The sequence below is a fragment of the Gallinula chloropus genome (assembly GCF_964237585.1).
Source record: "Gallinula chloropus genome assembly, chromosome: 17".
In the NCBI taxonomy this organism is placed as follows: domain Eukaryota; kingdom Metazoa; phylum Chordata; class Aves; order Gruiformes; family Rallidae; genus Gallinula; species Gallinula chloropus.
In genome coordinates this window covers 15,606,004-15,620,026 of record NC_140102.1, presented here as the reverse complement: position 1 = coordinate 15,620,026, position 14,023 = coordinate 15,606,004, and the positions used below count along the sequence as shown (strand labels likewise).

The 14,023-nt window shown below is 60.3% G+C and overlaps 1 protein-coding gene across 1 annotated transcript; it reads right to left on the bottom strand.

Moving 5' to 3' along the window:
* Positions 1-4,136: 4,136 nt before the first annotated feature.
* On the bottom strand, positions 4,137-13,701 carry DGCR6L (DiGeorge syndrome critical region gene 6 like; the record flags this gene model as incomplete). The annotated part of the gene is made up of 5 exons (XM_084272246.1): positions 4,137-5,204; positions 8,083-8,223; positions 11,379-11,479; positions 13,258-13,418; positions 13,583-13,701. 5 exons carry the CDS (start codon positions 13,699-13,701, stop codon positions 5,121-5,123), a joined length of 606 nt encoding a protein of 201 aa, XP_084128372.1. The 3' UTR covers positions 4,137-5,120.
* Between the last annotated feature and the right edge of the window lie 322 nt (positions 13,702-14,023).

Genomic DNA, 14,023 nt, shown 5'->3' with positions numbered 1-14,023 from the left:
CCCCACATCTCCCTTGTGTTGGGCCCCAGCTCTGGACACAGGACTCCAGCTGGGGCCTCCCCAGGGCAGAGCAGAGAGGGACAATCCCCTCCCTGTCCCTGCTGGGGGGACGCTGCAGGCTGGACACCAGCCCCAGGGATGGGGTGTGGGGATACTGAGCTCCATTGCAGCAGCCTGAGCCCCACAGAGAGGGGACAGCAGAGGCCCCGGGGTGACCCTGGATCTCGGGGCTGGATGGAGCCCCTGCCCCTTCCCCCTTCACTGTTCCACAGAGGGTCCTGCCTGTGGCCCCATCAGGGGCCTCCTGCCATGGACACAGGTACCTCCCTTGTGCTCAGGCAGCTTGGGGAAGAAGCAGAGGTTTGGAGAAAGCTGCTGAAGCAGCAGTAGGGGAAGATGAGCTCCCAGGGCAGCTCCCCCAGGAGTTAAGATTCTCTTGAACCAACACCATCCATCTGCTTCTCCAGCCCCCCCTGCTCAAGCAGGGACCTGCTCCACCTGAGCCTGCCTTCCACAGGCTTCATGCAACCCCACAGCTCTCCTATGTGAGGAGAGGTCCCTCTCCCCCTCCCCTGCAGTGTTTATCTCTACCCTGTCCCCACTTGGGCAGCTCCTGTTCAGACAGAGGAGCCCAGCGTGGTTGGAAGGTGCTCCAGACCTCTGGTGTCCCCAGGGCCTTTTACAGAGCCTGGTCCAGCTCTCCTGCCCCCTTCCTGGGATGAAGGGACCTGTGGTTGATGGCTGCTGCAACTTCATAGAAGCAGAATGTCTTCCAGCATCCTCTGCTCTCTTCCTGCTGTCTCAGTTGGTTTCCTGGTGGCTACTACAGCTGACATTTCCACAGGCCCATCAGTCATCACCCTACATGTCCCCTCTTAGTCACCATCCTCTCAGAGCCCACCATGCAACACTAAAGGCTCCCATGTGCCTAAATTCACCCTCACCCACACTGAAGTGACCTCATGATGTGCAGGGGGACTTTGCCCTCCTCCTCCTCAGCCCAAAGTATAGAAAAATGGGAGCAGGAGCAAGAACCTGTCCCTTTCTACCAGCCTTCTGTCACATTCCCCTAGTTCCCAGGTGAACACAGGTGAAGAGCTCCTCAGATCACTCACCAGCCTGGAGCCCAGCCACCCTGGCCATACCACAGCTGAGCAGCAGGGTGGGCACAGCCAGCATCACTCTCCAGTGACACCAAGGCAGCTGTGTGGCACCACCCAGCAATGCTTCAGGGGCTGAGCAGGTTTATCTTCCATCAAAAGTCTGGCATCTGGGAAGGAATAACTGCTGGAATCAGGACAGGCTGGGGGTGACCTGCTGGAGAGGAGCTCAGTGGAGAAGGACCTGGGGGTGCTGGTGGGTGACAGGGTGGCCATGAGCCAGCAGTGTGCCCTGGGGGCTGAGAGAGACAATGGGATCCTGGGGGCATCAGGAGGAGTGTGGGCAGCAGGTGACAGGAGGGGATCCTCCCCCTCTGCTCTGCCCTGCTCAGGCCCCACCTGGAGTGTTGTGTCCAGTTCTGGGCTCCCTGGGATCAAACAGACAGGGATCTCCTGGAGAGAGTCCAGAGGAGGGACAGAGATGCTGAAGGGCCTGGAGCATCTCCCCTGTGAGGAAAGGCTGAGGGAGCTGGGGCTGTTCAGCCTTGAGAAGAGAAGACTAAGGGGGGACCTAATTAATGTCTGTATCTGAAGTATGGGATGCAGGGGGAATCAGCCAGCCCCTTTTCAGTGTCTGTGGGGACAGGACAAGGGGCAATGGCTGCAAGTTGGAGCACAGGGAGTTCCACAGCAACATGGGGAAGAACTTTTCCCCAGTGAGGGTGAGGGAGCCCTGGGACAGGCTGCCCAGGGGGTGTGGAGTCTCCTTCTCTGGAGAGATTCCAGCCCTGTCTGGACACTGACCTGTGTGCCCTGTCCCAGGGACCCTGCTTTGGCAGGGGGTTGGACCTGTTGAGCTTTGGAGGTCCCTTCCAACCCCTGGGATTCTGTGATTGTGAATCCTGATGGTGAGTGATCCCAGGCACTTGCTGCTCCTGAGAGAACCTGCTCCAAGCCCAGGGCTGCTCGTCCTGCCGCCGTGTCCCTGCAGAAGTCCCTGCAGACACACAGCCTGGCTGCAGGCATGGAAAATCCCAGCCTGGAGCTGCTGCCTGGCAGAGCAGATCACAACCAGATGGTGGGAGCAGGAAGCCTGAGAGCTGCTGTTGTCATGGCAGTGCCAGAGCAGCCCCACAGCCCTCAGCACTGGCTGCTCCTGGGAGAGGTGCTGGCAGAGATGGGGAGCTCTGGACCAGCGTGGGCTCTGCTCTGTGTTAGATGTCCAGGGGGGACCCTGGGCTTCTCCAGCCAGGCTGCAGGCTCTGCTGCTGCTCCGGTGATGCCAGAGCACTCATGTCAAAGGGGGAAGTCCTTTTGGGAGGCAGTGCTACCCCCCTAGCATCCAGGCAGGCAACAGGAGCCATGGTTCATCCCTGCCTTTCTCATCACTACCTTGGGAACACACTGCCTTGTGAATAGCTCTTGCCATGCACAGAGGAATGGGGATCCCTCCCTCCCTCCCTCCGTCAGCAGAGGGTGTCTCTGGAGGGGACCATTGTCTGCTCTGCTCCTTGCTGTTGTTTAGCAGTTGGGTGCAGGGCTGAGCATGAGGCAGCATGACCCCAAGGGGGTTTGTAAGGACGTGGATCCCACATCAGCCTGCTTGCCAGCTGGGATTTTCCTGCAGGAGCACATCCTCCCGTCTCCACTGCTCCCATTGGGAGGAAAACCTCACACATGTCACCCAGAAGCTCTCCCCCCTGATCTTCTTGCTGCAGCTGGTTCCCCATCCCTGCAGCTGTCCCTTGCTCTAGCCTCAGTGATGGCTTTAGTGTGACTACACACGCTCACTACAGCCCAGGCAAGACCTATGAGCCTGCCCATGCTGCCTTCTGCTGGCACTGACAGGAGAGCAGAGAGGCAGGGAGACATCTCCCCAGCACAAGCCTCCCCTCAGGAATGCCTGAACCCCCTCAGTGACCCACAGCCCTTTGACACACAATGGCCCAAGTCTCTGAGCCATCTCCCAGCAGCTCCTCCAACTTTGATGATCCAGAGCTGGGAGGAGTGGCTGACACACAGGACACTGAGCTGCCATCCAGAGAGACCTGGACAGGTTGGAGAGCTGGGCAGGGAGAGACCAGATGGGGTTCAACAAAAGCAAGTGGAGAGTCTGGCACCTGGGAAGGAATAACTGCTGGAATCAGGACAGGCTGGGGGTGACCTGCTGGAGAGGAGCTCAGTGGAGAAGGACCTGGGGGTGCTGGTGGGTGACAGGGTGGCCATGAGCCAGCAGTGTGCCCTGGGGGCTGAGAGAGACAATGGGATCCTGGGGGCATCAGGAGGAGTGTGGGCAGCAGGTCACAGGAGGGGATCCTCCCCCTCTGCTCTGCCCTGGTCAGGCCCCACCTGGAGTGTTGTGTCCAGTTCTGGGCTCCCTGGGATCAAACAGACAGGGATCTCCTGGAGAGAGTCCAGAGGAGGGACAGAGATGCTGAAGGGCCTGGGGCATCTCCCCTGTGAGGGAAGGCTGAGTGAGCTGGGGCTGTTCAGCCTTGAGAAGACTAAGGGGGGACCTAATTAAAGTTTATAATTATCTTAAGCAGGGGATGCAGGGGGAATCAGCCAGCCCCTTTTCAGTGTCTGTGGGGACAGGACAAGGGGCAATGGCTGCAAGTTGGAGCACAGGGAGTTCCACAGCAACATGGGGAAGAAGTTTTTCCCAGTGAGGGTGAGGGAGCCCTGGGACAGGCTGCCCAGGGGGTGTGGAGTCTCCATCTCAGGAGAGATTCCAGCCCCATCTGGACGCCTGTCTGAGTGACCTGTCCTAGGGAGCTGCTTTGGCAGGGGGTTGGACCCGATGATCTCTCGAGGTCCCTTCCAACCCCTACAGTTCTGTGATTTTATGACCCCTGCCTGTGCCCAGCAGAACTGCTCAGACCCTCCTCTGCACCACCCCTTTCAAGGGGCAGCCAGCACTGCACACTGCCTGCACCCACACAGAGCTTCCACACAGGTCATCAGCTCAGCCAAGACACAGGTAACCCCCCAAATTCAAGCCAGTGCAGCCTCAAACCCACATTCATCAAGCAGGGATGGGACAATATGCTCAGTGTCACTGACCTTTAGGAAGCTGCAGCCCCAGAAGCCAGGACAGAGTGTTTTATTGTCTTTAGAAAAGGGTTTAATGTGACAAAGCAAAAGCTCTTCTGCACCACGCAAGGCAGGTGGGAACACTGGGCATATCCCAGTCTGGGAAGGCTGGGCTGGGGCCAGAAATGCTCCTTGGGTGATGCTGATGCTGGAACCTGCCCAGGGTTCTCTCTGGAAGGGCCTGCCCGTTTGAGAGGCTGTTTCTGCCTCCCACACAGGAAGCATCTTCTTGCAGATAAACCTTGGACTCCTTTCCCCAGCTGCCAACCATCTGTCACAGCAAGATGGCACTGGATGGAGAGTGCCCTTTGCTTCCCAGTGCCAGACAGCACCTACTCACCTCTCCCATCCCCTCCCAGTGACACTTCCTCCTCCTCCTCAGATCTGAAGAGATTGCAAGTTGGAGATCATGCTGCTCACCCAGCCAGCTTGACTGGGCTGAACACAAGGGCCATCCACACAGGGCTGGGCTGGGTTTGCTGCTCAGTGCCTCGGGGATGCTGCAGGCTGCATGGGGCAGATGGGTGCCCTCCACTGTCATCACTGCTGGAACAGGCTGCCCAGACAGGGGGTGGATGCCCCATCCCTGGGGGTGTTCAAGGCCAGGTTGGCTGGGCCCCTGGGCAACCTTGTGTAGCTCCAGACCTGGAGGTTGGTGGCAGGGGGGTTGGAGCCCTTGACCCTTGGTGTCCCTTCCAACCCAGACCATATGATCCTATGATTCTCTGGAGGGGGGTGCAGCATGCATCTTACTCCAAGGAGGGGAGAGGCAGCCTGAGGCTCCCCAGCTGCCTGGCCCCAGCTCTGCAGCATCTGCTTCTACAACTTAGTTTTGTCCTGGCAGAATATAAAGCGAAGGCACCAAGGCCTGTTCTTCAGAGGGAGGTCAGGAGAAAACTCTGGAAACTAAGCTGCAGGTGTGCTTGCTCAGGAAAAAGCTCTTTCAGCCTCAGATTCCTTCTGCTGCAGCTTCCGAATCAGCTCCAGCAAATTCATCTGTAAAGTCAGCTCCTGGGAAGGGAGAGAGACGTTTTGGTGAGGAGAAGCTGATCCCACTCCCTGCTGCAGGAAGCACAAAGGACTGGTTTGTGCCCCCCATCTTCAGGGAAACAAGAGAATAAAGCCCACACCTACACAACACAGAGCCTTTCAGCTTGTGTAAGCCCTTCTGTAAACACCCAGGGCAGGGATTTCTTGGGAGATCTGCTGCAAACCCCAGTGGCTGGAGGGATCACGCGGCTCTACGGGTCATTATGCATTTGGAAAGGTCCCTTCCTCCTGCCTGCCACGTGATGACAAACACAGTGAGGACCATCTGGTTCTGCAGGTCCTGGAGCACCATCCAGCCTCTGGACATGCACTGCTGCACTCCCCTTCAGCAGTCCTGCCCTTCTTCCAATGCTGAAGGGCAGGAAGCAGGAGCAATCTGCTTGGGGACTCTGCAAGAGGAAGGAGCCCAAGCCCTGGGCAACACACCACTGTGCCAGGGCATCAAATTCCCTCAGGGTCTGCCATTCCCCTTCAAAACTCCCTTCTCCACAACTGTAACCAAGGGAAGGCCACTGTCTCCTACAGTTCCCAATGCCAGTGTGTGGTTTCCTTGCCATCTGCCTGCTCTTTAGCTCTATCTCAATCAAGCTTTTAGCAGGCTCTGGAACCCTGCTCTGTGACTCAGGCTGGCAGACATCACAGTATGGAAATAAAAATCTATTTTTGTAAAAAAATATATATATATCAGCTGCCTAAGCAAAGCATTTTGAGGGCCACAAGGATGATCAGAGGGCTGGAGCACCTGCCCTACAAAGAGAGGCTGAGGGAGCTGGGCTTGTTCAGCCTGGAGAAGAGAAGGCTGTGGGGGGACCTCACTGCAGCCTCCCAGTCCCTGAAGGGAGCTTATAGGCAGGAGGGGATTCGACTTTTTAAGAGAGCAGATAATGGCAGGACAAGGGGGATGGACTAAAGCTGAAGGAGGGAAGGGTTAGATTAGATATTAGGGGGAAGTTTTTTCCAGAGAGAGTGGTGAGGGGCTGGAACAGGCTGCCCAGAGAGGGGGTGGATTCCCCATCCCTGGGGGTGTTCAAGGCCAGGTTGGATGGGGCCGTGGGCAGCCTTGTGTAGCTCCAGGCCTGGAGGTTGGTGTCCCTGCCTGTGGCAGGGGGTTGGAGCTCTGTGACCCTTGGGGTCCCTCCCAATCCAGACCAGTCTGTGATTCTATGATTGTGATGGGAAACACACAGAGAACAAGCTCCAGCAGGGATTCCTTACATGGCAGCCAGGCCGAGGCCTGGCTTTACCTGCTGTCATAAAGGCAAACAGAACCCTGTGAGGAGTCATTAGGTACAAGAATAATGGAGAAGGCAGGGGGAGGAGAGGGGAGAAAGAGCTGCTTTTGTTTCACTGAGCAGCAGTGCAGGAAAAACAAGAGGTGGGTTCAAGGCCACGCAACCCGGAGCCGCAGAGGCCTACGCGAAGCGCCTGCTCAGCTCGGTTCCCTCTGGCTTTTCTCACTACAGGTGTTCAGCAAAGTCTGGCCAGCTGGGAGAACAAGAGTTAAGAAGAGGTTGGGAGTTCAGAGAGGGGGTGGGTGCCCCGTCCCTGGAGGTGTTCAAGGCCAGGCTGGATGGGGCCCTGGGCAACCTTGTGTAGCTCCAGGCCTGGAGGTTGGTGGCCCTGCCTGTGGCAGGGGGGTTGGAGCTCTGTGACCCTTGGGGTCCCTTCCAACCCAGCCCAGCCTGGGATTCTGCTTTGCAGAGGTCCCATATCCTGGTGAGATATGGTGTGAGCAGGATGTGTCTCAGTGCCAGGGGCACCCATCCCTGCTCTGGCTCTGCCCACATCCCTGCTCCTCTTCCTCCACATCAGCAAAGCTCCCAAGTCCCAGTTATGTCTTGGAAGGGGCTTTTCTTTCTTTTTTTCCCCCAGAATTTGTGGTGCTTTGAAGAAAAGAGAAGCAGGAACTGTGGTTGCACTGGGCATGTCTGCACTGGTGTGTCCATGTGGTCAGGAGTGAGACCTTAAATACATCTCCCAGTTATCCCAGTGGCAATGGTCACAGGGCACATGGAGTGAGCCCTCTTTGAGGAGCTGAGATCACAAGAGATGCTTCAGCCCCATGCCCTGATGGGTGCTGGTCACCTCTGCAGCCAGCACTGGTCCTGCCTGGGGTTGCCTATGCTTGGAGACCAGTCCCTGTGCTGCACTGGGAGAACCAGTTACCCAGATCCTGCCTCCTCTTGCAAGGGGAGGGAGTTTATTTGCTGTCAAAGCCAGACCAGGCTGGGATTCTATGATTAAGAACAGCCTGTTTCTGCATTCCCTGCAGCCCTCTGTGGCATCAGAAGGAAACCCTGGAAGTTTTTGTTCTTTCACTCAACAACAGAGGAAACACCCAGGCGATGGCTCCAGGCTTCAGGAGTGGGTGCACTGGGGAAGCTGAGAACAATCTGCTAATTGCCATCTGAGATCAGCATCTCCAGCAAGTCATGGGCAAGAATCAGCAAGATGCCTGATAAAAAAAAACCCCAAAGCAACTCCTGGAAGGCAAGTGGCACAGCTAAACCAGGAATGAGCCTGCTAAACCCACACAGCTGCTAATATGTTAGTGTTCCTCAGACCCACGAGCAAGCTGTGGGTGCAGCATTTCTTCCCTCCACACTGGGATACTCCCTGTGGAAAGCTGGGGCTGTTGTCCTCTCTACTGGGTTTCTGCTTCTTCATTATGATCCTAGCCCTGGGCATGTTGTCCATCAGTTGATGGGGTGAAGGACAGACCATTCTTTGTGACCCAGTGATTCAGAGTTCACTAAGAACAAGGTTTGATAAAAAAATTAAACAAAGATACTAACACACAAGTACTCCCAGACCTCACACTCCCTGCCCAAACACCAACCTGAGGGTTGGTGGTGATGTAGAAGCCAGACACCCCAGCCTTTTCCAGGGTGCTCTGCTGGTCTATCACCTTCTGGTCCAGTTCCAAGACGATCTTCTCATCCATCATGCGCTGCTCCTCCCGAATTCGCTGCTCCACAGCCTGAAAAAGAGAAGAGTTGATGAGAAAACCCAAACCCAAGAAGTGTGTCTGCTTTCCTCCTGTTCCCTTCTCACATCTCCAGGTCTTAAAGCACAGAGCAACTTGGCCCTGAAGCACCCTGAACACAGCCCCAGGTTGCACTTGTCAGGACAAGGCAGGGAAGCTGGGACCAGACTGCTCTGTGTCTGGTGAAGGTGAAGAACAGGAGGAGTAACAAAGGGCCCCAGTACAAGGAAGATGTGGGGCTGTTGGAGAGGGGTTAGAGGAGCCATGGAGATGCTCAGAGGGCTGGAGCAGCTCCCCTATGGAGAGAGGATGAGGGAGCTGGGCTGGTTCAGCCTGGAGAAGAGAAGGCTGTGGGGGGACCTCATTGCAGCCTCCCAGTCCCTGAAGGGAGCAGAGAAACAGGAGGGGAATCAGCTTGTTCAAAGGGTAGACAATGGCAGGACAAGGGGGATGGATTAAAACTAAAGGAAGGAAGGGTTAAATTAGATATTAGGGGGAAGTTCTTTGCAGAGAGAGTGGTGAGGGGCTGGAACAGGCTGCCCAGAGAGGGGGTGGATGCCCCATCCCTGGGGGTGTCCAAGCCCAGGTTGGATGGGGCCCTGGGCAACCTTGTGTAGCTCCAGGCCTGGAGGTTGGTGTCCCTGCCTGTGGCAGGGGGTTGGAGCTCTGTGACCCTTGGGGTCCCTTCCAACCCAGATCCTATGACAGCTCATCCAGGTGTCCTCTCAGACACCTCCCTATTGCCCAGCAACCAGAGCCCAGAGCTGTACATCACACACATCCCATTTATCACAGAGGAAGCCCAACTCCTCAAAACCCTGACTTTACAAGCTGGGGACCACAGCACACTGGGGCAGGCTGAGAACATTCCCAAAGGATCATGGCTTGCAAAACAAACCCTCCTGCCTCACCAACATCTGCTTAACCCTCTGGCTCTGGAGGAAACCTCAACCTCCCAAAGCCTCTGCCAGAGCAGGGAGGGGAGCACGCAGGAGTTGCAGGGGACCAGAGCGTGGAGCTGGAGGCATTCAAGGGAAGTTACCCTGTCTGCACAGGGAGCTTGTGTCTGTGTTACAAAGTCTGGGGGTTCCCACACAGGTGGGCAGTGGTTTGACCTGTCCCAGAGGGGAGCTGGAAGCCTGTGTGCTGCTACAGGGCCTGGGGGACACCCAGGATTTGGATGGCAAGAGGTCTCAGTCACTGACAGCCTGGAGAAGTGCCAAGGTTTGTCTCCAGCATGGACCTTCTGAGTGCCCAACCTGAACTAAGAGCAGTTATTACTCACACAGAGCAGCAGGAGCTGCCTCACATAAACCTTTCCTGGCTGTACAGCAGTCAGAGGGACAGGATGTTGTCTAGAGGAACCTGGAGCAGGTAAAGAGGTGGGACCAGACCCCCCCCTGGAGCAGGGGGAGACAGAGAGGAGCTGCTGTGACCCATGTTGGGGCAAGGCCCTGCCAGCACCTGCAGCCCGTGGGGAGAGACAGAGACACAGAGAGGTGGGGGAAGCTGCTCTGAGATCTGGTCCCACTTCTCATCCCCCGACTCTGGTGTCACTGGGGGTGCAGGGCAGGGGCATCAATTAGAGAGTTTTCTGCCCTTTATCCTGTGCTGAGTCTGTTCTGCCCGTGACACTGACTGCAGAATGATCTCTCCCTGTCCTTAGCTCCACTCCTCTGCCTCTCAATAGGTATTTTCTCCCCTGTCCAGCTGAGAAGGGGAGTGATAGAGTGACTTTGGTGGGTGTCTGGCCTCCAGCTGGGGTCAAACCACCACAGAAGTGCTGAAATCTTGGAGAAAAACACAGTTCAAACACAAGCTTTTGCCTCAGCTCTGGTGGCTGGTGACCCTGCATGATGGGCAAAGCCCAGTGGAAACCCAACATCTAAATACTGCACCTTGTAGTACCCCTCTCAGGTGCCCAGTGCCAAGCCAGCTCACAGGGGCAGCTCTCTGAAGCCTGAAACCACAGAGGGCAGCTCCAATTAAACAGGCACTAATTGTTACTGTGCTGATCCCCAAATGCTCTGGCAGCACAAATACCAGGGGATTAAAGACAAAACAATCCAACCCCCAAACCCAAAAGTAAAGAAATAACTCTAACAACACCTGGCAGGAGAAAACCAAAGAGAAAAGGGGGGTGAGGTGGGAAGAAGGTGCCCATCCTGAAGCTGCTCATCCCTCAGGATGAGGAGTGACACTGATATGGTCTGTTTAATGAGTGAAGAGGAGACTGGGAACACATTAACCCAGGCAGTGTAGCTCATTACTTGCCACAAGTGTAAGTTACTTGGAGTCAGAAGCGACAGGGACAGCTAAGAGAGGTGCAGCCTGGCTTCAGCCAGCTTGATAGCTGAATGAGTGACACAGAAAACACCCCACAGGTGAACTGATGCAGTGCTGGGCACAGGCAAAGGTCAGGGAACTTCTCTGTTTGCCTTATGCTGAGGCAAGTACCCACCCCTCTGTGTTGAACCTCCATGGATGAGGATAAATAACCAGCTCCTTGCCATTTCCTTGCCCTCACAGAGCAGCCTCTGTCTTCTCACAACTAGATAAAGCCTTTGGCTCTGACAGGTGGCTCCTAGTAATAGGTGAATGGTTGGACTGGATGATCTTTTAGGTCTTTTCCAACCTTGATAATTCTGTGATTCTGATTCTGTCTTTCTCCAAACACCTCAGGATGCTTGAAGAAACAATTTCTATCCCTAGGTACCTCAGGGCAGCTCCTCCTTCTCAGTGCTCCTGAGCACAGGGGGATTTTTGGGGTATTCTCTGCTTCCAACTTGCTACAAGGCAGATTCACCAGCCCCCCCCACCCTGTGCTTTTTATCAACCCCATGCAGGCTCCAGCCTGGCTTATCCCAAACCCTGTGGAAAGCACAGATCTTCCAGGGCAGGCTCACAAGATTCCCAGATCACATCTGGACCTTAGATGGCATGAGCCTGGGAGCCTGGATCTGGGGAGCACAAGGGGCAGAGGAAGGAGGGGACCCCCAAATTGGGATGGGGAGGCTGAGCAGGCAGGGCAGCTGGTGGCTGTGGAGGTGACACAGCTGGTTAAGCTGCCTGGAGACAGGCTGTCAGCCCCTGGGAAGGGCCACAGCCCCCATGGCAGGGAGGGGGGGCTGCCCCTGGCCTCCCCTTACCTCCATCTCCCGCTGCTGCGCGGCGCGGAGGAGCGGCAGGTTGTGGGGTCTGCAGCACTGCTGGGCCTCCTTGTGCCGGTGGAACAGCTCCTGCTTCATCCCTGCCACGAGCTGAGGGTCAGGGGGCAGCACCACCACAGCCCCTCCCACCCCACAGCCCCCTCACAGCCCCCCCCAACTATGGGCACCCCCCCACCCACCCAGCCACTACCCCCCAACCCAGGGGCACCCGGTCCCCATCACCTGCGGGGTCCTCATCGGCTGCTGCCCCTTCCCCATGACCCCCCCCCAGCCCCAATCCCCCCAGGGGTCCCCCCAGAAGCTCCCTGGGATTGCTGCTTCCCCCTGCCACCCTCCCACCGTGCCCCTCACCCGGTACCCCCACCTCCCTGCAGCCCCACAGGTTCTGCCCCGGCACCCCAGGACCCCCAAGCTCAGCCCAGTCCCCCCAAGATCAGCCCAGCCCCGCCCCAGGGCCCACCCCCAGCTCAGCCCAGCCCCAGGGTCCCCCTCCAGCCCAGCCCAGCCCAGCCCAGCCCTAGGGCCCCCCCCAGCTCAGCCCAGCCCAGCCCCAGGGCCCCTCCCCAGCTCAGCCCAGCCCCAGGGCCCCTCCCCAGCTCAGCTCAGCCCCAGGGCCCTCTCCAGCTCAGCTCAGCCCAGCCCCAGGGCCCCTCCCGAGCCCAGCTCAGACCCAGGGCCCCCTCCCAGCCCAGCCCAGCCCCAGGCCCCAGGGCCCCCCCAGCCCAGCCCAGCCCAGCCCAGCCCCAGGGCCCCCTCCCAGCTCAGCCCAGCCCAGCCCCAGGGCCCCCTCCCAGCTCAGCCCAGCCCAGCCCCAGGGCCCCCTCCCAGCTCAGCCCAGCCCAGCCCCAGGGCCCCCTCCCAGCCCAGCCCAGCCCCAGGGCGCCCACCCCCCAGCTCAGCCCCAGGGCCCCTCCCCAGCCCAGCCCCAGGGCCCCTCCCCAGCCCAGCCCAGCCCCAGGGCCCCCCCCTCCCCAGCCCAGCCCAGCCCCAGGGCCCCCCCCTCCCCAGCCCAGCCCAGCCCCAGGGCCCCTCCCCAGCCCAGCCCAGCCCCAGGGTCCCCCCCCCCCAAGCTCAGCCCAGCCCCAGGGCCCCCCCCAGCCCAGCCCAGCCCCAGGGCCCCTCCCCAGCCCAGCCCCAGGGCCCCCCCCCAGCTCAGCCCAGCCCCAGGGCCCCCCCCCAGCTCAGCCCAGCCCCAGGGCCCCCCCCCAGCTCAGCCCCAGGGCCCCCCCCCAGCTCAGCCCCAGGGCCCCCCCCCAGCCCAGCCCAGTCCCAGGGCGCCCCCCCCCCAGCCCAGCCCAGCCCCAGGGCGCCCCCCCCCCAGCCCAGCCCCAGGGCCCCCCCCCCAGCCCAACCCAGCCCCAGGGCCCCCCCCAGCTCAGCCCAGCCCCAGGGCCCCCCCCAGCTCAGCCCAGCCCCAGGGCCCCCCCAGCCCAGCCCAGCCCTAGGGCCCCTCCCCAGCCCAGCCCAGCCCTAGGGCCCCTCCCCAGCCCAGCCCAGCCCTAGGGCCCCTCCCCAGCTCAGCCCAGCCCCAGGGCCCCTCCCCAGCCCAGCCCAGCCCCAGGGCCCCCTCCCAGCTCAGCCCAGCCCCAGGGCCCCCTCCCCTCCCCAGCTCAGCCCCAGGGCCCCCCCAGCCCAGCTCAGCCCAGCCCAGCCCCAGGCCCCTCCCCAGCCCAGCCCAGCCCAGCCCCAGGGCCCCCCCCCGCCCAGCTCAGCTCAGCCCCAGGGCCGCCCCTCCCCAGCCCAGCCCAGCCCCAGGGCCCCTCCTCAGCTCAGCCCAGCCCAGCCCCAGGGTCCCCTCCCAGCCCAGCCCCTGCTCCCCCCCAGCCCCACCCCGGCCCCCCCGGTGCCCGCCGCGCACCGCGGTGCTCGCTGTGCAGCTGCAGGCGCTGGCTGTAGAGGTTCTTCTCGGTGAGGTGCTGGATCTCCAGCAGGCCCTGCACGATCTCGAAGACGGTGCCGTCCAGCAGCGCCAGCGCCAGGTCGCTCAGCGTGGTGTAGGAGAGGCGCTGCTGGCAGGGGCTGCGCGGCGGGGCGGGGCGGCTCAGCTCGGCCCCGGCCCCCGGCCCCCGGCCCCCGGCCCCCGGCCCCGGCCCCGGCCCCGGCCCCGGCCCCCGGCCCCGGCCCCGGCCCCGGCCCCGGCCCCGGCCCCGGCCCCCGGCCCCCGGCCCCCGGCCCCCGCTCACCTGGGCAGCGCCTTCACCAGCGCCTGCAGCTCCGAGAGCAGCCGGTAGTGCCGCTCCTGCTGCCGGGACAGCTGCTGCTGCTCCGCCGCCTCGTACCGCTCCATCGCCCCACTGCGCATGCGCCGAGCCACCCTGACCCTTCCCCTTCCCTCTGCCGAGCCGCCGATCACACCGCCCGCTGGCCACGCCCCCGCAGCCCGGCCCGCCAATCGATCTGCACCACCCCCAGATGGCCACGCCCCCTCAGCATGCTCCTCCAATCACCCTTCATCGCCCCCAGATGGCCACGCCCCCTCAGCCCGCTCCTTCCATCGCCCTGCCCCACTAACGCCTGACCCAGCTCTGGCCACGCCCCCTCAGCCCGCCCCTCCAGCCGCCCTGCATCACCCCCAGCTGGCCACGCCCCCTCAACCCGCTCCTCCAATCACCCTGCATCACCTC